At 41.0% G+C, this 23,533-nt stretch overlaps 1 protein-coding gene across 10 annotated transcripts in view; it reads right to left on the minus strand.

Moving 5' to 3' along the window:
- DTNA (dystrobrevin alpha) overlaps positions 1-23,533 on the minus strand; it is a 980,878-nt gene that overhangs the window by 217,350 nt on the left and 739,995 nt on the right. For all 10 annotated transcript variants that reach the window (XM_085605673.1, XM_085605674.1, XM_085605682.1 and 7 more), the window contains 2 exons: positions 20,294-20,418; positions 7,017-7,100 (listed from right to left, as the gene is read on the minus strand). In XM_085605673.1, the coding sequence (XP_085461799.1) occupies positions 7,017-7,100; positions 20,294-20,418 (209 nt within the window). The remainder of the gene's footprint in view (positions 1-7,016; positions 7,101-20,293; positions 20,419-23,533) is intronic.

Raw genomic sequence — 23,533 nt, forward strand, 5'->3', positions numbered from 1 at the left:
AGTTTAGGATTGAAATCCCCTGACATGAATAACATTGCTGTATGGTGAAGAGCCCCTATGCTGAATACATCTATGTCCAGTTCTGTGAGCTTGTCTTTAAAATTAGTAGGATTAAGAGGAATTTAAATGATTACACAACCCTATATATTGCATACTGACCAAGATTGCATAAGCTCAATGTACATTGATAAGACCCAAGCCATTCAGTAACCAGGGAAAACATTTCTTATGGAGCTAACTAGCCCCAAGGTAACTAGGCCTCCCCACAGCAGTCATATTCAGGCAACATCTTTTTTGTGCCACGCAAATAACGGTCACTTTTCCCTGTGTATGCCAATGTCTTTTTTATGCTTCTTAAGTGCCTGTCTGATGCAATGCACCCAAAGATGACTATAATGTTTATTATGATATGTTAGCAAATCTGTCATTTGTATAATACTGAAATTCACATTTTCTGGCCTTGTTCGAAAAATAAAAATCTAAAAAGTAACTGTACTGGGCCATCTGGGAATTTTTCATGAACAATGGTAGGAGAGGTGGCAGACACTTTGAATGGTTGGACGACATGAGTGGAGATAGACTTGTCCTCTTGAGTAGCTACTTGGCCGAAATAATTAGATTTAAGAGCCAACTCTAAGAGGAGTTTGAGAATTCTTCCAAATGAATTGCTTATGTCAATGTGTGCAATTTAGAACACTTCTGGTTATCAGCAAAATAGACTGAGTTACATGTGGTATCACAATAACTAGTAAAAACGAGACCCTTGTAAAGCTATGTTTGTTGTATTAAAATATTAAATTAAAACAGAGATTTATAGATATTAACCATGAAAAACGATTTTTAAGCAAAACAAAAAGCAGGCATATACATCCCTCACCTCCAGTTCAGAGGTTATGATCCAGGGGATCACACACTGGTACACAACAGCACTGGATGAAGCACCCTCGAATCAGGGAGTCTTCTGTTGACCCAGATGACCATTGTCCCGGGCAGTGTAACTCAAAGAGGAAATTGGTTCTGAAAGTATCCTGGGCTAAACATCAGTAAAATTCAATAATCCATTAAGGCAACTTTCATTTCATTTGATCATCAAAGGAAGTCAGTGTCAAGTGGGGTTGGATCTCAGCAGCTTACATGTTAAGGTTTCTTAAACATTACTTTTCATTCCCTTTCATTGCACAGCATTCAACAATGGTGGGGGTCAGATACAACTAGAAGATATGAATGTTTGCAAAATCCTAAAAAAGACTTACAGAACTGTGTTGTGTGCTTGTTTAAACAGATCATTAATGTTTATTTGAAGACATTAAAGTTCTGTTTACAATTGATAATGGTCATCTTACAGAGCGAGGATGTGCAATGCTCCTGGGTCCATTTGGAGGGTGCTGAAAGCTGAGGGGTATAGTAAGCTTGATACGGAAATGTACTGAAGGGGTTTGAAAACATAACTACCCTTCCAACAAATATACTGTTTACACACCAGGGAGCATGACTTACCAGAGGTCAAATAATAGTTAACAAAAAGCCTAAATGACGACAAACAGATCTTTGATGATTCCTTCCATGCAAGTTTAGGTCCAATTGTGTTTCTCTGCCTTTTACCATTAACAATAACACCAGACACGTGATTTCTTATGCAGGAAAAGGGACAGCTGGGATGACTTCAATGAATGAAATATCTTTTCACATGTTTAAATAAAGTTAACTGATTAAAAATGGCATTGGTAAGGCCACTGAGTGGTGTACATCTTGATTCACACAAAACGTAACATGTTCACCAAAAGTTGAAAAACCAGCTTTGACAATAGTTCAAATCTAACCAGTTCAGAAACTGATAGTATCACTTAATAACTACATTCAGCACACCAAAGTACTTTATAAGGTGACTAATACCACTTAACACCAATAATTCTTACAATTTTGAAGTGGTCTGAATGTTGAGTAGTTTCCTAGCAGTGCTGTTGTGCTGTTTGCCATTTCTGCGCTGAACCAGCAGCACAACCAGATGTCTGACTTGACATTTATTAGTTCCACCAGGTTCGACTGACTTACGCTGTGGCCTATACACCCCTGAAGCAAAACACCAGTTATGCGTTCTGCATTGGTGCCTAGTAAAAACTGTCTTGTTCCCCACAACGCACCTCATCCTAAGGAAGTGTTTTTTGAAGGAAGGCGGGAAGTGATTACGAAGGAAGATGAGAAAGAGTGGAGTGAGAATAATTCAGTTGCCAAGCCCTTTTTAAACCAATTGCCTTCTTGGCACATCTTTTTGATCAGTCGCTGAAGCCTATTGATACTCCTAGGGGATCAACGGAGGTCTGTATGGTCATTCTGAGGTTCAATGTCTTCAGCAGCTTCTGAACACACCATCTCTGGTAACTCGGTGTGTGGCAGATGCTGGGGTTCTGGTGCGTTGGAGCATTACTACCGAAAATGTGACACATTCCTTTGTAATGAGTGGTCATCCTATTAGGCTCCTGTACAAATGGGGTAGGGGGGGAGAAAGAGGTTGGTCGGTCCTTCATAGTCCTCTCAAAAGTTAAATCACACACCCAAGGTATGATGTTATGAGTTGGTGTTCACCTTTAATAGATAGATAATTTGATAGAAAAAGGGGCGTATAGGGGATAATCACTAATTATGGGGCATCACTTTGTAGGATACAAGGACCCTCACCCATTGAAGTGTCATGCTTCATCATTGGGTCCTGCTAGGGGGATGGGCTGCAATACCCAACGGGCATTCTTTAAGGAGTGTGCACGTCGGAGATGCTATAGTGGTCAACAGTACTGGCCTGCAGTCGCTACCAAAGGTTTTGCCTTATTGTACATTCCACTTTGCAGTGGCAGCCAAAGATGCTGGCCTTGCTGTACATTCCACTTTGCAATATGTTTTAGGTGCACTATGGCATGCTGTCCCACTTATGTTAATATTTGCGCCCTCAGTGGCAATTGGCTACACAATTTAGAAATTATAATGCCTCTGATATACTCGATATGTGGGATGGACTTGCATGTGACATAGTAGCAGGTGTACTAAGCATTTTAATGGTTTAACACACAATGTACTAATAACTTTTTCAAACTCCTAAACTGGGAATCCAATGGATAGCAATTTTCGTATCTGGAAGGGACATGTTGCAGGCATCCCTTCCAAATACAGAATCAATATCTTATGTATCAATGATTTGCAACTGAAATCTGGTTGTAAAACATTCAACATTTACTGACTCCACAAAGGAGGTGGTAATGCATTTGCAAAAAGGAAAGGGTCCCCTTTGTGAAAGTAAAAAAAAAATGTTTGTTGAGGACTGGGCTAAATGAGCACTGTCTCTCTTCCACAAACTTTAAAAAGAGATTTTTTTTAACTCAGCCCTGTTTCCTTTAAGACAATCTGACTGCTTTTAAACAAAAAGTTAGCTTATTTAAAAGCAATCACAGATATGGCGGTCTGCTGAACTCCAGCAGGTCACCATCTCTGTGATAGCCTCCAATCGTAGTGAACCGTAGTTTGCAACCTACCTCATTAATGTTCATGAGGTAGGCCAGATTGCTTGCCCACCGTAATTCGGAATTTTGAGAACTGACCTATTATTACACAATCATTACGGTTTGCAAAAAATGCTGGTCGCAGTTTGCAACCAGTATTTTATGACCATGTAATTTGTATGCCTGGCCATATTTTCCATTGCCTCCTCTACTTTCAATTTAAACTTCTTTGTTGTACTAATGCACTGAGCCCTAGACTCTTTCTTCCATTTTGTCCAGACAGAGCTAGGCTGATCACTACTGACGTGAAGTAGTGAAAAGTAACTCTATTTTATGATGGCTGACTGCTTGACAAAGGATGCAGGGGACAAGTTTCCACATGGTGCCCAACAATCTATGGCCAGTAGATGCCATACAAACATGCTTATTTCTGTACATAATTTAAGAATAATATCATTGGCTATACAAATCACATGAGCATCATGGGTTTACTTTAAACACCATCAGTCATCTCAGTAGGCATGTAGACAACAGATTGCCTTTACAACTCTTTAGGCATACATTTTATACACAATAGGGTGGATAAGGTTTTGTCTGTGATATCAGTGGATATATTTACTTGATTATTGTGCACTGTGTCAGATGTATATCAAAGTATAGTAAATGAATCGATAGAAACTTAAAAAGCACTGATGACAGCCACATAAAAGGGCGGCCTGTCACTGAAATATGGGGTTATTTCAGGTACACACCCGTAATTTGGGTAGGTTGCCATTTAGGAATAACTGATTGCCATTACCTCTATTGAGGCACACGTCTTATACATACCAGTGTGGATAAGGGTTTGTCTGTAACATGTTTGAAGATTACTAAAGACCATCTTACAAAAAATAACAATAACATCCAGTTCAGCGAATTCTTCAGATTATTTGCTAAAAACAATTATATCTGTGTTAGTGGAGTATTTATACACAAATGATGTCAACCAAAATGTGTGACAGTTTTCACTTAACCCCTTCTGTGCCACGCCCTTTCCCCCTCCTGTGCCGGGCGTTGTATTAGTGGGTGGGGTTCATGACGAGATAGTCTCGTCATGGGCACAGCGTGACCGTGCTCCAAGACGAGACTATCTCGTCATGGGCACTGAAGAGGTTAAGACAACTGCGAATGGAGAAATAATTTAAAAAAATGTGTCATATAATATTGCCAGGCATGCAAGTGTGTGTCCGTGAAGTAGTTTGCGTGTTTCCAGTGTAATGGAACAAATGATGTGCGATTGATTGAGTTGGCCAGAGGTCAGACCCTCCATATACACTCCTACTTGGTATTTGTTCAGGCGATTCTTCAGCATCCTTGATATCAGTTGATTGAGATAATAAGTATGTTGGAATAACTTGATCATGATCGAAACATAATCATCATCAGTCTCTGCATGTGATACGCTTGAGATACAATTAATGTTGTGTAACTGGGACTCAATTCTAGTGCTTGAGTGTAAAATTACTCATATTACGTACATGGACTAAAAGTCCGTAAAGATTGGGTAATAACCTAACACTTGAGCACAGTTAGGAATGCATATTATGGGGAAGGGGCATCTGCATGACCACGCACCACTGGTCATTGTTTGTAATTACAGAAAATATGCCTCATAGACGGTAGTTCTGAATACAAGATAGACCCGCTATGACACACATTTATAAGCACTTAACAGATATGCACAGAAAATTGGTTACAATAAGGTGCGACTTTATCCCTTCATCATTATTAGGTGATGGGACATTTTGTTTAACAATTCCCTAATCGCTACTGCCAAGATACGCAATGTTGCTAGTTCAGAGACCCCGGTTTAATGGTGGTGAGAAATGGAAAATGTCTAACCAGAAACCCACAAGGTATATGGCGGCATGGATGATCAACCAGTTAATTCTTACTTGTTAACTAGACAGATGACACCTTGCATCCACACTATGATTAAATGGAGTCGTATGATCTCATTCACACAGTTGTTTCCACATTGGTTATTATCTTTTGATGCACTGTTTACTGCTCAACTGGTGACGTTTATATGAGGACTTCACGTGCTATGGGCATTGTTCTGATAAAAATTCTGATTGATACTGAGAACTCACCTGATGAAGTGCTAAAGAAGCATGAAATGCATTGGTATAATTGTGTACATGTTGTTGTTAAAAAATACAAAGAATGGAAAGATGAAATTGCTGAAATAAAGCTTATTATTGAGGATTCAGACAGTATTATAATAATTATAAAATGAATAATAAATCTAAAAAGCCTTAACAAAAGGAACTTCACAGGTTTTCTTTTTTCAACTGGATGTATATTGAATATATAAAAAGCACAATGCAAGACTCAATATAAACAGTAAAATCAGCAAGTGAGTGCAAAAGGCGCTCTGGGATAGACATCCACAGATCTTTTGTAGCCACAAGCCAACCATAAAATGTCTACTATGTCCATCACATGTGCATTGGAGTTGCAGAGGTCCAAGATGAGTTCCGAAGAGTAGAAGCCACTTTTCTCACAGTGTGCACAGCAGGCTGTGGCTTCGGCAGTGCTGCTCTGTAGGCAGAAGCAGCCCACTACTCACTGATGGCTGACCTGCATACCTCTACCACAATCCCCTTTGCCCATTTTAGTAGCTATGCATTATCAGGGACAGGAGCATGGCCAGTGGAATCCACAGATGCAGTGATTCATTTGTCCACTTTAATGCCTGTTGTCAGTTCTGAGGTAAACTGCTCAGACACAATAACAAATCCAAGACAATTGGATGTTTGACTGGATATTTAAAATGTTATAGTGATCTTTCTCTAATTACACTGTGGCCTGTATGTAACAGGAGCTAATCTTGCAAAATGCGGACAGCTTTGGTGCATGGTGTGATCTGCCTGGCTTCCTTTATTGCCCCTCTTCCTCCTCTGTGACATGAGGTTGAAAAGTGGACAATTACGAGGTAGAAAATGAAACACTTGAGTTAAAAGTCATCAGATCCAACAATAAATTGCTTAACTGATTTGCACAATGGGTATGCTGTTATGGGAGACTGGATGAACAGGAGAAGGCTTCTCTAAAAGATCAGCTTTTACACAAATTACAGCTTTGTGAATCAATGGGTCTGTACAATGAATTACAATTAAAGTAAGAAGGTATTATTTTTTATGACGGAGAGACTGCATTCAACTGATAGCTCCATAACATACTCTAGAACAACAGAGCTCCATACAAAGGCATAGAGCCTGTTTGATGACAAAATCCATCTTTGGGATTTGGTTACAAAGTCCATCCCTCCCTCCCTAGATCAGTATTTTAAAAAGATTTATATGTAACTGCACTGTAATGGTGAGGGTCTTCTACAGGGGTTCTTAAGTCTACCACACCTAGGTTGTCTTATGGCCATTCTTCCTGTTTCTAGTTGACAAACACAAATGTGTGCATTCAACAGAATTCTTTATACTTTCAAACCAAACTTTCGCATAGTATGTATTATTTTAACTCAGCACTCACCTTTTGTTTGTGAAAGGACTTCCTGAGGATGGAACAGAGTGCGAGAAGATTGCATCGTTCATGCTGGTTACCGGTCTAGGAGGCCTAAAAAAATGACAATTACAAATTCCTTTAAACTAGGTCAGTCTTTGCATATTTCGTAACTTTAGTATTTAGCACTATCAAGCAAATTTACTAGGAGTTCACTGGTTTCATGAACTATGTTTTAGATATTTCAAACCATAGATCTGGCTCGGTGACAGCATCACACATGTCTTAAGCCCCTGCAGTGACCACAGCAATCTATTCAGCACCGGCATCACCACTTAAGCCTCACAGTACTGCAACAAATATCAGTATCCTTTTTTAGGCAAATGTATACTGTTATGGGAATGTTACTCTTTTGGTATATCAGTGCAAAATTAACCAAACAGACTACATCAAAAATTACTTGTATACAGAGACCACTTTGTTCTGTGTGCTTTTCCAAATTTCATGACATTCTATTTGTTACTTTTACTGTAATTTTAATATTACGAAATTTTACAGCCGCTTAGAAACTATGTAAAAAATTGTGTAAATTCACAGACTTATGGTGCTTTGGAAAGCTAACTGGATTTTATTCAGCCATCTTTTTAGTTTGCAGACCCTTGGAAAAGAATCACCAGACCTCTCAGAAGAAAAAGTCTAAATAGCCTATAACGAGAGATATGCTTGGTAGCAATAATATTCAATAAAGGACACACTGAATGATTCCAGAGGGGTGAAGAAAGAGTATGCCAAAAAATACAAGCTCTCAAATACTGTAAAATTCAGGAAGCTCGTTTGAACGTTTGAGGACTTCATAGATTAACCTAACAGCACAGTTAGAGGCACAATACTTTAGAAACAAGGTGAAAGTGAATATGCCAATTTATATATAATTCTAAAATTCACTGACAATACTTAAATGAAAGAACATTAATATTAGGACACAACAAAAAATTAGTTGGGGGTTTTGTACACATCCCTAGAAACTGGATCCTTACTAACCCCTTTTGACACTCTTGATAATTCTGCGCAGGATAAGCGGTTATTGAATTTGATTCAAATTCAACAAATGGGTCAATCTTCATAATCAACCATACAACATTTTTCAAACATACAACATTTTTGTCCTTAAAGCTTTGAACTTTTAGTTTATATGTACTGTCATTCAAGGTAGTAAACAGAAGTGGGGCCTAAAAAAATTAGTTGATTGTTCATCAGGATTTTTGTTTGAGGTGAGCGCAAAAAAACACTGAACAGTTCAGCACCCATGTAGCTTGCTGGCAGAGTTAATGTTAACTCTGTCTCCCTTTGTGTGTGTTTTTTTAGAAATCAGTCAAACAACAAGGACTAAATGGTTCTATTTTGTTAACTTGCCAGCATGTGCAGAATTTGCAGATCCTATTATGAACAGTTTTGACCTCATAGCATTCTACCGAGAGTGTAGAAAATTGTGGTGGGGGATGGCTTACTGAATACACAATATTTAATTGGAAAAACTGACTCTCCTAGTGTGGTAGAGGTTCACAATTCCTGATTTCTGTTTTAATAACTTAGAAACAAATGTTATCTAAAAATAGCTTTGATAATGTTCCCTGATAAATACAGAAATATCGGTGTTTCATCAAAAAGAATATCGTAACACAGGTTACAAAAGGCCACTGAATATTAATGAGACAATCTTTTTTGTTGCTGTATGAACCTAGAAAATTTGGAAGGGAGAATCGGTAGAAAAATAAGATACCCTCGTAGAGTTTGTAAAAATTCATTAAATGCGGATGATCTCTGCTCACTCTACAGATGTGCAAAGCAGCCAGGTGCAAAATCAGACCAGAGATACAAACACATTGTACTCATAGGGAAGCACTGTACTTACCAAGTATCACTGTGGCAGCAGTGACAAAACAGAAAATACAATCGTTAAACATGACTGATTAAAACAACATATTCACTGATAACCTGGTAACCTCAGTTTTGTTGAAATCACTTAAGTCTGTGTTAGTTTATGATTTGTTTCACATCGAACCACAGCTGAAAACTCTAAATGTAGGCGAGCGGGAGTTTGTAAGGGGTTTAGCACTTGCAAAGAGTTTAGGTAAAAAGGGGCATTTTTGTGATGCAAATGAGCTGTGAAACAAGATTCATTGGCTAGCGACAAATCATTTACAGAAATATAAAATAACAGTTTTAAAATTAATACCCTTTGGGACTGGGGTGTACTTTTTATCGCCATATAGTACGTCTATGTCGAGTCTGTGTTAGAATACATCGGGAATTTGTTTTTCAGAAAACAAACGTATTTCCACACATGAAGAATAATGTGTTTGACAACCATATAAGTCACAATAATTTGTTCAAAACAGTGTAGGAAATATTTTAGACTTCATACTGGCAAATAACATTTAAGCACAGATTTGCTAGTGGTGGTATCAAATCTAGATTTCAGCACACTTTCTTACATTGCACCAATTCCAGTGGAAAAGTAGACATTGATTTATTCCTTGACCAGTTACACAATTGTAGCTAATGCCATGTATACCTTGCAGTTAGTACAATCTCTAATGTTTGTTCAGTAGGTGCAAGAAAAAACGTTGACAGCCTATCTGCTGAGGTCGCCATATTCAGTATTCAATAGAAAAATTGAAGGAATATCTGTACTGCACATAATTTGGGAGGCATTCTATTAGATTTGGATAAAACAATTTATAGAACAAGCATTTGCAATGCAATAGGTCTCGCATTTGAGAGAGTTTATACTATTGGTTTTGCAAATTATATTGTTTTTTACTTATGTTTTTTGTTTGGAGTGGAGAGGATGTATGTATCTTGGTTGTAGGGGAATTATGTGGTTTGAATTGGAATTCTGAGCTGTGAAATTGTGTTGGGTGAAACTCTAGTGTAGTGGAATTATATGGTATGGTGAATAGATAGGGGTGAGAGTTGTATAAAATAGATAGAAAAGTAAGATTCAGAAGATAGGTAGTTTGTGTATGGAGTGGTGAATGAAATCTAGATAGAGTAGTAGAAATAGTGTATGAGAGAATGAAGGGGAGAGAAAGTTATAGACGCATAAAGAGGCTGCGTTTGAGTACGCACAAGCCAGCGAAAGAATTGGAGGCGAGTGTGTGTTTGCGGTTTTTTTTTTTTTTTAAGTTATGGTAAATAAACTCTGCTGAAAGACCTAAAGTGAACCAATATGAAAAATGTTGGTTCAATGCGTGCTTGTGCAATGGAATTATGTGGATAGTAATTATGTGGTATTAAGTGTAGTGGACTTATGTGTAGTGGTGTTGTGTGTCGAGGAGTGGCATGTATTGCATGGAGGTGTGTGGTGTGGTGTTGAATTATATGGCATGATGTGGAATTTTGTGGTGTGAATTGGTTTGGATGTATGTGGTGTGTCGTGGAATTATGTACTGTGGAGTGGAATTTTGAGCAGTGGAATGGCATTGTAAGGAGTTGAATTGTGTTGCATGGACTTATGTGGCACTGAGTGGAATTATGTTGAGTGGAATGATGTGGCATGGTGTGGAGTGTATTTATGTGGAGTGTTGCTATGCGGCATTGATTAGATTTATGTGAAGTATGATAATGTGCTATTGAGTGGAGTGTAATTATGTTGTGTGGTATTGAATTGAACCAAGCAGTAGTAAGTCAAATTATAGGTACTGTACCACATTATACCATACAACACCATACAATACTTCATCACACCATACCAGACTATGCAAGACACCATGTCACACATTACAAAACCTCATAATATAACGCCACCCATACAACATAGAATTCTACACCGGGCCATACTACAACATCCAAAACCGCATACTGTCTCTTTCTTACCACACCAGTCTCAGTATTGAACACCAGAACATACAGAATAATTCATGCAATAGATCATGCCACATTATCTCATACACCACTCTATCATGTCATTGTACATTGCAACACATAATACCATACAGCAACACACCCCACCACAGCATATCATATTTACCCAGCAAACTTATACCTTAGACATGCAATACCATCAAATGTATAAGACACCATTCAAAAGCACATAACACCGCAACACTTAAAATCACCTCATTCTATACCTGACCATAAGACATCAAAGCATCTAAGACACACCACACAAAGCTACATACACTCTGTCTCATCATAGAACAACATGACACTATCCAAAATCACATCATCCTACTTAACAAAACACACCACATCACACTATTCTACGGCATTTACCACCTAATACCATACAATACAACACAATAACGCACCATAAAAACACTACCCCAAATCACACTTCATCATACCGAACTCCACATCATACCATACTGCACCACATAACATTACACCACATCATATAACACCAGATAGTACAGCAACAGCATGCACACCACATCGTGCCACACAAAGCCACAGCATATCATCTCAAAGAATCCAACATGCCAGCCACATCACACCATCTTACTAAAATCACAACATCCTGCAATACATCATACTATTCAGTGGCACTTCAACCATAAAACGCTATGTAACTTGACCGGCTTCCGATTCTCACCAAACCCTTCCCACCACACAAAGCTGTAAACATACCTGGAAGATGAGAGCAAGAAAAACAGAACTGATAACTTATGCACGTTCGCCAATGGAAAGCGGAGTTGTTATCCATTAGTAAATTAAATTCAGAGTATCACAGGATACACTTTTTGTCTCCTTATTGTGCCGCCTCTGGAATTTATAAATCAAGGTCAGTTTTGTGGCCCCCTTCATGCTACAGAATCCGAGTGACTAAGAGTCTGGGTGAGAAAGGGTTGAAGCATGCTTGGAACTCCACATTTCACCTACATCTCTGTGGCTTCACAGAGTCAGTGCGCAAATCCGAGTATTCGTCTTTACCTTGTACTTTAACGGAAATAAATACATGGATTTGCCATGTTGTTAAATTCGGTTAGTCTATCGTATGTCTGGGGGCCTGGAAACAGCAGCGGCAGTAAGCTAGTTGCAGGGCAAATTTAAAGCGGCAGTACACCGCATAGGAATGCTTACTGTTGTAAGTATCCACAGAGGGGGAAAGGGGTGTCCTAACACTGGAGGGAGGGGTGAAAATAACAAAAACAAAGAGGCAGCGACGAAGGAAAGATAAAGCGGGCATAATATAAACGCAACAAATGGTGTCTAAACATGACGGACGACGTGCTAATACATAAGCAGAGGGAAATGAAAATAAAAAGAGTCCGTGGGAATAAACATATATTTTTTAAAACGTAGTACCACATGTAAGAGGGGCAATCGCCTGGGAGGGTCCAAAATGCCAAAAGGCGGGACTAATTTAGCATACCCACCAAATAAAAGCAGGCATTTAACAACAGCCTATAGAAAAGATGGGGTTCCTTGCACTACATATACCAGCTACACAATGCCTCGCAGAGCAGCGCATGATCTAGGCTCGACCTAAAAAATTTCAAAGGGCACAAATAATGCGCTTTCTATCATGAGATGATTTAATGATTCCTATTCCATCACGTACAAAATGTCAAAAACAAAACATTTCTATCATCAATCAGACATGTTTTGTCCTCAGAAATCCAGGACTTCTTCAGGGCAATCACACATTTCTTGATTATTCAGTTGTCAATTGAAGATTTTTAATCTATGTTGCACCATTCAAAATTCCAGTTCATATGCTCATTTATGAAGCGCCTGCTTTTGTGTATCTCTTTGACAGAATCATGAAATCAAATCATGACAGAAAAAACATTATTTGCGTTCTTTGAACTTTTTCTGTAAGCTGAATAATGTATATCTAACAGTTTGATTTTATCCTTACACATTCTTTCTGAACAGATGTACGCACTTTAAAAATGTTGCCACTCACGCACCATGATTACAAAGTCTACACATAATACTGAAATCTACATACCCTGCTGGTGCGAATGGATATTTTGGAATGGGATTTACATTATGAATGAATGAATGAATGAAGCGGGACTTGTAACGCGCAAACTTAGCCCAATGGGCGTCAAGGCGCCTAACATAAAAGCTGACTGGAGGAGAACATGAGAGCTTACTGATAGGCCTTTATAAAGAACCAGGTTTTAAGCGCTTTTCTAAACAAAGACAAAGAGGGAAGCGCCTTAATCTCTAGAGGAAGACCATTCCAGAGTAGAGGCGCAACAGTGGAAAAAGCTCTGCTCCCCCATCTGGATTTTTTAGAGCGAGGGACCACAAGCTTGTTGGAGTCTGCAGAACGCAAAGACCTGCAAGGAATATATCGAGTGAGCAGAGACCCCAGAGCATTTGAAGGGCCAGCCTGCACGGCTCTATAGGTGAGACAGAGGAGTTTGAATGAAATTCTAAATCTGATAGGGAGCCAGTGCAAGTTCCTCCTGGCCATCGTCGCCGAAGAGTCCCTGGGAAGTGCTAAAACAAATCTAGCGGCAGCGTTCTGTACTACCTGCAGACGTTGTATCAGATATTTATTAGACTCCGCGTATAGTGCATTGCAGTAATCTAATCTGGAGCCCACGAGGGCCGTGACTGTGTGTTTTCGTGCCTGCGGGGACAGATAATGAATAATGCGTTTAAGGATTTTAATAATTCCCCAGCAAGTAGCCACGGTCCTGTTAGTCTGGCTATTCATAGCAAGTGAGGTATCAAAAATAACACCAAGATTCCTTGCCGTGGAGGAGGGAATAGGGCAGGTTCCTAGGGAAGGAGGCCACCACTCATTAGACCAGATGTTTTGATCTTTGCCGAACACAAGAACCTCCGTTTTATCGGCATTGAGTTTTAAAGAATTAAGCACCATCCACTCAGCGACCATCTGCATGCAGGCCCTAAAGCTCGCGGCAGAGACAGCCAGAGAATGGTTAAGGGACACCATAATCTGAGTGTCATCTGCATAGGATACTACCTCCATCCCCTGCGATCTTACTAATCTTGCAAGGGGGGCCACATACAGATTAAATAGGGTGGGGCTTAAGGCCGAACCCTGGGGCACTCCACATTGCAAAGATTTAGCAGGGGAAAGGTAATCACCCAGCAGAACTCTTTGCTCTCTCTGATGTAAGAAAGAGTCAAGAAGGCTGAGAGCCTGTCCTGCGACCCCTGCCTCCCTCAACCGCGATGTAAGGGTAGAGGGAGACAGGGTGTCGAATGCTGCAGTCAGATCCAGCAGAACAAGAATCGTCGACTGACCCAGATCAACTTTACGCCGGATGTTATCCACTACCATAGTCAGAGCAGATTCAGTACTATGAAACTTCCTGAAACCATGCTGCGAACTATCTAAGAACCCAGAGGAATCAAGGAAGGTGGAAAGGTGAGCGTTTAAATGGGCTTCAAGCATCTTTGCAGGGGCAGGCAAGAGGGAGATGGGCCTAAAATTCTTCATCACTCCCGGATCCAAGGAAGATTTTTTTAAGAGGGGTTTCACTATGGCCTTTTTCCAGACCATTGGAAAGATGCCCTGAGTCAAGCCCGCGTTCAAGACTGCCAGAAAAGGTGGCAGAAGTGATTCCCTACAGTCCCTTAAAACTTTCAACGGACAGGGATCGGCCGGGGAGGCTGACTTAGTCCGATCCAACAATAAGTTGAGATCCTCGAGAGAGAGAAGCGGAAAGTGGGAAAGAGAGATATGTGGGTCTCTCCTCCAGGATTCCGAGGCCTTAATGTTACTCAGAGAATGCTCATCCAGCATCTTCTTCTGACTATCAAGGGCCGAGTGGATATCCGAGATTTTATTATAGAAAAAATCGGAAAGATTATTGCAGAGCTCTTGCGAAGCCACCACTGGATCAGGGGTCTGAAGCGAGCACAATGAGCCCACAATCTTAAAAAGCTTTTTAGATGAGGGAAGCGCAATTGTCAACTGGGAGAAATATTCCTGCTTCTCCTTGATAACTCGAGATTTATATTCTCGTAGTATCCGTTTATGGTCCTCTCTGTCAGAAGGAGCCCATGACTTACGCCATTTCCTCTCCATTTCCTCTCCTTAGTCCTGCAGGATTGTCTTAAGAGTCTTAGAGGCTCCGTAAACCAGGGTGCAGAGGGTTTCCGCCGCGCAACATAGCGTAGAGAGGCGGGAGCTAACGTATCAACCGCAGTAGTAATAGCGTTGACAAGCTCCTGAGCGGCACCATCCGCGTCTCTTAAAGCGGAAATACCACAATCTCTTAGGAAAGGAACGAGGGCTTGATTATTGATATTCCTATATCCTCTTTTCAAAGCTCTGTTACGCGGAGCAGCAGTGAGGAGATCATTGGTAGCAAATGAAAGAACAAGGGGTACCGCAGAGTGGTCCGACCAAACCAAGGGGAGGGGAGAGCCAACTGAGAGTCTAGGATCATTGGTAAACACCCCATCCAAGGTGTGGCCAGCCCTGTGCGTCGGATGATTTACACGCTGAATAAACTCACAGGCTTCCAACGCATCAATAAGCTGAGCAGAATCCCTAGAAACCACATCATCTAAATGAAAATTGAAATCCCCCAGGATAGAGAAATGAGGTTTGTCAAAGTATGGTTCCAGGATACGGAACAGCTCAGAGCAGAAGCTGGTTCTGGGGCCCGGTGGTCTATAGACCAAGATACCAGTAAAAGACTCTGTCAGAGAGCAAGTTATGCAAAAGTATAAGGCCTCAAAAGCGTCCGCAGGGTCAGACAGTGTTTTGATGGAGCCCAGGAGTGGGGCCCTACAGATGATTGCCAAGCCCCCCCCTCTCCTTACCAATCTATCCTGTCTGTATAAGGTGTAGCCCTCCGGTATTGCCAGCAACAGATCATGGCCCGACGAGGCAGATGCCCAAGTTTCAGTCACAAATACCCAGTCGGGTTGCCTGTCATTGACAAACTCGTGGAAAGCTATATAAGTGACCGAGCATTAATCAAAAAGCCAGTTCTGGGGGGTAAGGCAATCAGAGGTGATGGGGGTTTAACACGTACCTTTCCACCACAAGCCAAGGGGCAGAGCACCACATGACACCATGGACAGGTAGAATAGCGTGTTAGCTCATACGGCGACCAGCTGTGATGACAACGTCGAGGCGGAGGTCTAAGAGCTAAGAGCTCATGTAGTAAGTACCACCTCCTCGTCAATGTGGGAGGCACGGAAGTACTAGAGTCCAGCCCGGCCTGCAGCCCGTCCTCAGCGCGGACGGGCGCAGACGGGCTGAACTCAGGCGTAACTCCGGCGGAATTGCGGCGGTCCCGCTGCGCGTGTCCGCTGCGCGCCATCTCCCGTCTAAAATAGGCGCCTAGTGTCCTTGTGACAACTAGCGCGTCAACCTCCAAAATGGCGCCGCCAGGCGTCCCGGAGTTCCCCCCAATATGGCCGGCAAGCGCGAGCTGTCAGGGAAGAGGACCCGCTCCAACACGGTGACGACCAATTTAAAGTGCAGGTAAGGGGCCTAAGTTAAAAACAAGGCAAACACTAAACTAAAATAAACGAAGATAGAAAACAGGGAGATTTAAAAGAGCACACCAGCAGTTCTGCGCGTGTCCACCAATCGCCAGCACAGCGCAAAATACGCTCATTTAAAATTAAGTATGCTTTTTATGAGTGAATGTGTCTGTCTATTCAACTGTATTCTTATAATTAGCCTTTTAAATTTTTTTATGAATTAACATTTTTTCACTTTACCCTTCAGTGCTGAACATGATTATCTAATTTATTGTTTCAAAACTCTTAATTAATTATTTATTAATTGAATTTGTATTTACTGAAATCCCCATGAACTGCTTTTGGCTGAGTCACCTAGAAATAAATAGCAGCTAGCAGAAAAAATGGGGGCCAATACCATCAGGCACATTTCAGTTAGAGGGAAGATTTACCCAGGTTTTCTGGAGGAGAAAAGGGGGGGTTGGATGCCCCGGGCAGCAAAATGTCAGTGTGTGGAAGAAAGGACAGCAACCAAGTAGATCACTCGGAATCTCTGCTGATTTTCTAGAAAAAGAGGTGGTAAGACATCTTACTCAAGTTTGCAAAGTCAGTATAGTGGAAGGATATGGTAGCAAGCTTATGAAATCAAACTGTTCCTGTTCTGTCCGCACTTTCCATGGTTCAATGATCGTGCTGTGTGCAAACATGCATGCAGAAGACATGATTAGTGACAACTGGCGCCTACTGTGACACATGGCCTGGCACTCCTTTAAGTGTCCAGTAGCAGAGGGTAGTAGTTTTTCAGCCCCCGCTCCTCCCTTGGAATCCTTTCTTCTATCACTGGAAGGCATGCCAAGGATTCTACTTTGTCTTGAAAAATAGGTGCAGGTTCTATTTCCTCTCCTATGAGTCTTGTACACCTTGTGTTAAGAGGTGTACATTATAGGCTGATGTGGGCCAATCCATGACCTGGGGTTCAGATTTATTTTAAACAAAAAGAAATGCAATGACCTTGCAGTGCAGGTGTGATTCCCCTCATTGTCCCCTGGTTTGGGTAGTACCTGTTTTGATATATTGCAAGTGTTGAAACCTTATGGCTTGTCTTAGGAGTTGATGCATTGCTGCACAGGTTGATCTACTCTTTCAGAGATTGGAAGGGAGGGGCAACAGTTGTCTAGTTTACCTCTTCTGGTCTGAAGTTGAAAGATATTTCCTTGCTGCAGCCCGACTCTTGCTTCATTCTACCCTTAACAGAGGTACAGATACACGCATACAGGTTGGAGCCATACAGGTTGGAGCCATCATAGCACTGCCCAAAGCCTAGAAAATAAAACTGTGCGATATATGTTAATTACTCCCTCCACCCTGTTCTGCGTCTGGAAAGGAAGGGGGCTACAAATATGTATATTACGCCTTGTAGGTTGTTCTTAGAAGTTAGGTCTTTGTTGGCAGACAGATGCTTTTCCACTCCCACCTGACCTGCCAGTTTCATTTCACTTTGGATTTAGAGGATGGGGCGGCCAGCCTCACAAGTGTCTAATATTGCGTAACACTCTGGAACAGCTTTAGTTAAGACATTTCTAACTTTTCCATGAACCTGTAGATTGAGAGGAGTTTAGCAGCAAGGCAATACTTGTCTAGTTTCAATTGGCAGTTAATGCAGGAGCATGGTGCTGAGGATGTCAGTCAATGGAGTACTTATAAAGCTGCTATACTTTCAACCCAGAGTCTGATTTCAGAAAGCACTCTGATTGTCCAAGAATGCCACATACTGTCGTGCTAGGTGATCAACAACATGCAGACCCTAATCCAAAAGGAGAGAACTGATGCAGTGAGACATAGTCTCATTAAACAAAGTGCCCAAACAGGCCATGCTATGGAAAGAATTGCATCTCCAAGAACTTGTAAAGGCCATGGCATAATTTGCAAATGTTTGTTTTCTCCACATTTTTATACCATTGCTGTCCTTCCACCTTGCATGTCTCTGCTAGTCCCTCTGTGGATGCCTTCACTTTATGCCTGGTAAGAGAATTGGGACTGTGCAACTACTCTGAGACCCCAATGGATACGGGTAGCCATGAGGATCAGTATGTGTTGCACAATCAAGTTTGGTAAGGGCTTGTTGTGTCTGAGTTTATGGCTGCTATTTGTGTGAGCAGGTATAATAGCTATTGAGCAGGTATGATAGCTATTAACCAGGCACAGTAAAAATAGTGTCCTTCGACCTCTAGATCCTGCTCAAAATAAGAAACTTTCATTTAAATTTCATGGACAGGATGCATATTTCTGATGTTAATTAGAAAATAAATGATTTTATCACAATGAGGGTACAGTAAAGGTGTGGTCCTCAATTGTCACTTGAGGACTATGGTGCTCTGCGTACATGCCAGACAGCAGCTGCGTCTGCTGCCCCTCTTAGTGAGCATGCTGGAAGTGAACCTAGGGTTGTCATTGCAATCTGTAACCCTTTCCTTGAGCACAATGTGAACATTAGTGTGCCTTGGTGCAGCCAGTCACCTGCCCTTTCCTTCGCCGGCACAGCCTGATGTTGAGGCCAGCTACTGTGGGCACAGCTGCAGAAACAAGCTTGAGTTTTTTTTCTTTTCATTGCTGACCTGTTGGAGTCTTTCTTCCACCCAGAAAAAGGCCCACTGTTCTTTGTGATCATCATGGACTGGTTTAATGAGCAGCACATTCACCTGCATGTAAAGGCTGGTCCCTGTAGCTCATCGTGCTACAGAGCATGTACTGTGGGAGATGCTGTTTTGTGAGGAGATGCTAACAAGCATGTCATTGCGTTACCTCACTTTAATCTAAAGGACCATTTCCCCAGAACTATGTGTACTAACAGTTAGAACTGTGTTAATTGCAGTTAGTGCAGAGTGGATCAGAGTTCATACTGATTCAGACGTCGCATGGAGCAGACCTCAGCAGGAGATTTACAAACCTCTCTTAATGGGAGAGCTGTCTTTACCCTTCCTTTGGAGGCAGCCTCATATGGCTCGTCCTCTAACTTATACGACTCTGATTGAATTGAACTTCCTATTATTTGATGCATTCATATTTGATTGACGCTGCTCTGATTTTACCTTCTGTAAACTGGCAGCCATTATTAAACCTTTATGGTTTGAGGACTTAACTATTCCCTGTCTTTCTTGCGGAGCTTAATGTGATGGCCTTTGTTTGGATGTACTGGTGTATTGAACAGCCTCAGCTGTGAACTTTGATTCATCCGATAGCGCTTCATGTGGCCCAAACTTTGCACAAGATAAAGTGCTAACATACCTTAAACATAGATCAAGTCTAGGCATTAGGGAAACTACTGCCAGTGTTTTTATACACCCTTGTTAATCTCAGAACTGGTCTTGGAACACATTTCAACCAGAAGTGGTTTTGCATTGACAATTACTTTTTTTCAAACTCTGATCCTTAACTGTCTTTTAAGGAGCAGAGTTTGAATCAAAGGTTCCTTCTTTCATCTCAAACATCTGTTTCCTTGATATTGTTGAACAGGTCTTACGTATACGGCGATGCCCCTTACAGACAAGCAAGTATGCACCAGGAATCTTGAAAAATATCCATGGTGATGTGCAGAAGCTGGACAATATGGAAGGCAAATCAGGGAAATACAAGGCATGTGGGCAGATGGTGGCATGAAATGTACCACTACAAAGAATCTTTCACTAAATGGACTTTGACTACTCCCCATACAAGGCGTTGTTATGTTGTGACTCTGAATACCCTCTGTGCAAGGCACAAAGATGGTGTTGGGGAGACACATCACGCTACACATTGCTCATTATTGCATCTACCCTAAAGCGAAACAAGGTGAAACACAGGTAAAGCAATGGTTATTTTCTGACGAGGGAGAACATAAATTTGATACTTACACAATATGAGCCAGGTTTAGAGGTTTTTCGGGCTGGTCAGGGAACATTGGGTGCAAAGGTTCACGACTGGAAGCACAGCTTAAAGACTTGCTAAGGGCATTGGTTAGCTTCTTAGCAGGTGATTTCTGGGAGGAACAAGGAAGGTATAGGTAATCCGGGCGAGAATACAAGGTCAATACAGATATCACAATACAACTACAGGAAGCGAAAGAACAAAAGGCTGCTGTACCACACAAATGCCCCAGTACAATCTGATACAATTAATCAACTCCCCCATGCCCACTGTAGAGTCTTTCATCCGGTGGATATCCCGCCTACCAAAACCCAGTATTTCTAGCCCACATCCTACCATCAAAAGAGAGTGACCACCTTCTTTAACTTGAGATGCCATGAAAATATCTCACTATAATCATGAGCGGAATCAAAGTCGTGAGGGATGAGGTTCCCACTGTAGAGATAAACCTTCTGTGGTTGGATAAAAAGCTGGAAGTATCTGGCTGTTGTCCTTTTGATGACTTAATACACTATTTTTAAATTGGGCAACCAATGACCTAGGATTACAGTCTCCTCCTTATGCCTTTACATTTGCTTAGGGATAATAAATAATCCAGACATTACCTGCAAGTGCTATTACCTAAAGATATCATAATTAAGTGGAGAGCTAAATAAACAGTATATAATACGACTGGGAGAAAATAACTGGTAGGCATGATGAAAAGCGAGAGTGAAGAGAAACTGTTCTCCAAGACCTTAATCTGTGGATCACCTTCTAAAAGAAATGTGCATTTTGTGCAGAGGCTCCAACTTTACTACACATTGTTTTAGCAGTAGAGATATGAAAAACCTGGCTATTAGTTCACAGTTGCCTTTAATACTTACATTTAAATTACTCCGATATAATCAACTAAGGTCACTATGCCCAACGTCAGAAAATATAGGATGTAGATGTATGTCCGGTTTGCGAACTGCTGGCAGTACGGTTCATGATTGCTTCATTATTATCAAGCCACCTGGCAGCAATCTTCAATACCACCGAGACACATTCGCGGACTGTGTGGCACGACGATGATCATTAGAGGATTGGGAGTAGGAGAACAGCTTCCTGGCTGGTAGTTTTGAGAATTAGTTATGTTGGCAACAAATGAGATTTAGAAGTTGGAAAAAATTTAATTTGGTTGCATCGGGTGAGATGGTAGGGGGTAGTAGCTGTTTTTTTCTGGTCAATCTTACGTTTTAGGGTGTCAACTGACCCGGTTATTTATTTCCAGATGAGTATTTATCAGGCATGTGCGCGATGGGTGGTTAGGTAGGGGGTTGATATTGGAGAAGACCACTTTCAATATAAACTATAACCTTGATTTGTGTTGTTGGCTTAAGGGAACGTATTTAGTTAGAAGTTAAATTTTGCCTGGGTTATAGATTGTTCACCCAAGATCTTTTAGCTGGAAGAAGCCTGCCTGTGTGTGCAGTTTGGTCTAGCGCTTCTTTAGTGTCTGGTTTTCTCTTTCATAGAGGTTCAGCTCCTGAATTTACCAGTCTATTCCCTTTGGGATCCTTTTTTAAGCTTCAGCAGAGGTTTTCTCTGATTCATTATCACTTCCACTCTTTGGAATAGCTGGAATGTATGTGGATTTCCGTTAGTGATAATTCTTTCACGACTCCTGGCTCTTAGGACATTCTGGGAGATGTGCTAGACTCATTCCTTGTCCACCACTATTGATCTTCAAACCAAACAGAATGTGAATGTTATTTTCAAAGGGTTGTCCTCGGAGGCAATCAGGAACTCAGAACCAAGACTGAGGGTTGCATCAAGGATGCCTCCCTATGCGCTAATTTTGTCAGTACTTCCTTGACAGCCACAACGGTGCATCATGCCCATCACTCTTAATCTTCTGGACGGCCTTAACCTTTCACCTTCCACCTGCAAGCTGGGATCCATCTTTGACTCGTCTGGACCCACAATCGCACCTCCACTCTCAGGCATAGATGAAGAACACAGCTCTACAACATCTAAAATGTTCAATATTTTCTTCACTTACAAGCATCTAAACATCTTATTCTTACCCTTGTTCTCGTGGGTCAATTATCGAGCCTCAGTTGTTCCTGATTCCCTTGACTACATTCTTTATTATTCTGGGTGTGCTTCATTTTTGTTTCAATTATCTCTTTCATCCCAAACATCTGAATTGCCTGCTTCACTCTGCATACACTGGTCCTATTCTCCACTCCTTTTGTTTGCTTTCAAACAAATTTCTCTTATTCATCGCCTTCCGGTTTTTAGCTTTTAGAATGTTGCTGTGGTTGTTCAACTATATTTATTTCGAGGTTTTTTGTGGCCTTGTTCAGCATTTTGGGAAATACAATAGAATAACATTTTTAATTTTAAAGAAATATGCTCCTAAAACACCCTGCACAAATGTTGCCAACCTTACCTTTGAGCTAACAAATAATAAAATAAAAATAAAAATTTAAGAATAAAAAGTTATGAATCAACCCAAGAATATAGTAAGATTGTTTTTGTGCCTGTCAATGAGAGTTCTCTGTTTAATTCTAGGAGCACTAAATTTATCTGCCTTGCAAATAATAGTGAAGAAATGCCAGCAGGCGAGGATGTGATACGCCACCATTACAAGCAATACTACACCAAACAAAAATTTGGGATTGGATCTGTTGAAGTGCAGTACACTTTTCCAGTTACTTACAAGGAACAATTACACCTCACAAGCCAAGGTAACATAATATTGGTGTATTCGGCAAAAGGAATGCTAGATTAAGGTTTAAGGACAAGCCATATTTTTTGAAGGGTATAATTACTGGAAGGGGAAATAGACCATGCTCGCGCAATGTACCTTTTCCTGCACAAACCGAACCCTACACATCTATCTTTGCTATAAAACACAAGTTGATATGGCTTAAAATCTACCGTAAATCATCTTCAAATCACTACATGAAAAGTGGTTAACATTTATACAAATCTAGCTACTCTTTTAGCTGCCATCGACTGAGTACTCAACCCATGTGTCTCAGAGTCAGGCACTTGCCTAATTCTGCTTTACAAACTTCAGCTTTCTCGTGTATATACAAGGCTGCCTTAAGAACTGCAACTAGAGAGAAAGATACATGAGAAAGGGGAGAAACAATAAGCTGGTAGTCCAGAATTACCCGTGTAAACCCGTTTCATGGCCTGGCATGGGCTTCCGTGTGCACCGTACAATGTTAAATTGCTAACTGGCTCCAAGA

This window comes from Triturus cristatus, chromosome 5_1 (genome assembly GCF_964204655.1).
Source record: "Triturus cristatus chromosome 5_1, aTriCri1.1, whole genome shotgun sequence".
Taxonomy (NCBI): Eukaryota; Metazoa; Chordata; class Amphibia; order Caudata; family Salamandridae; genus Triturus; species Triturus cristatus.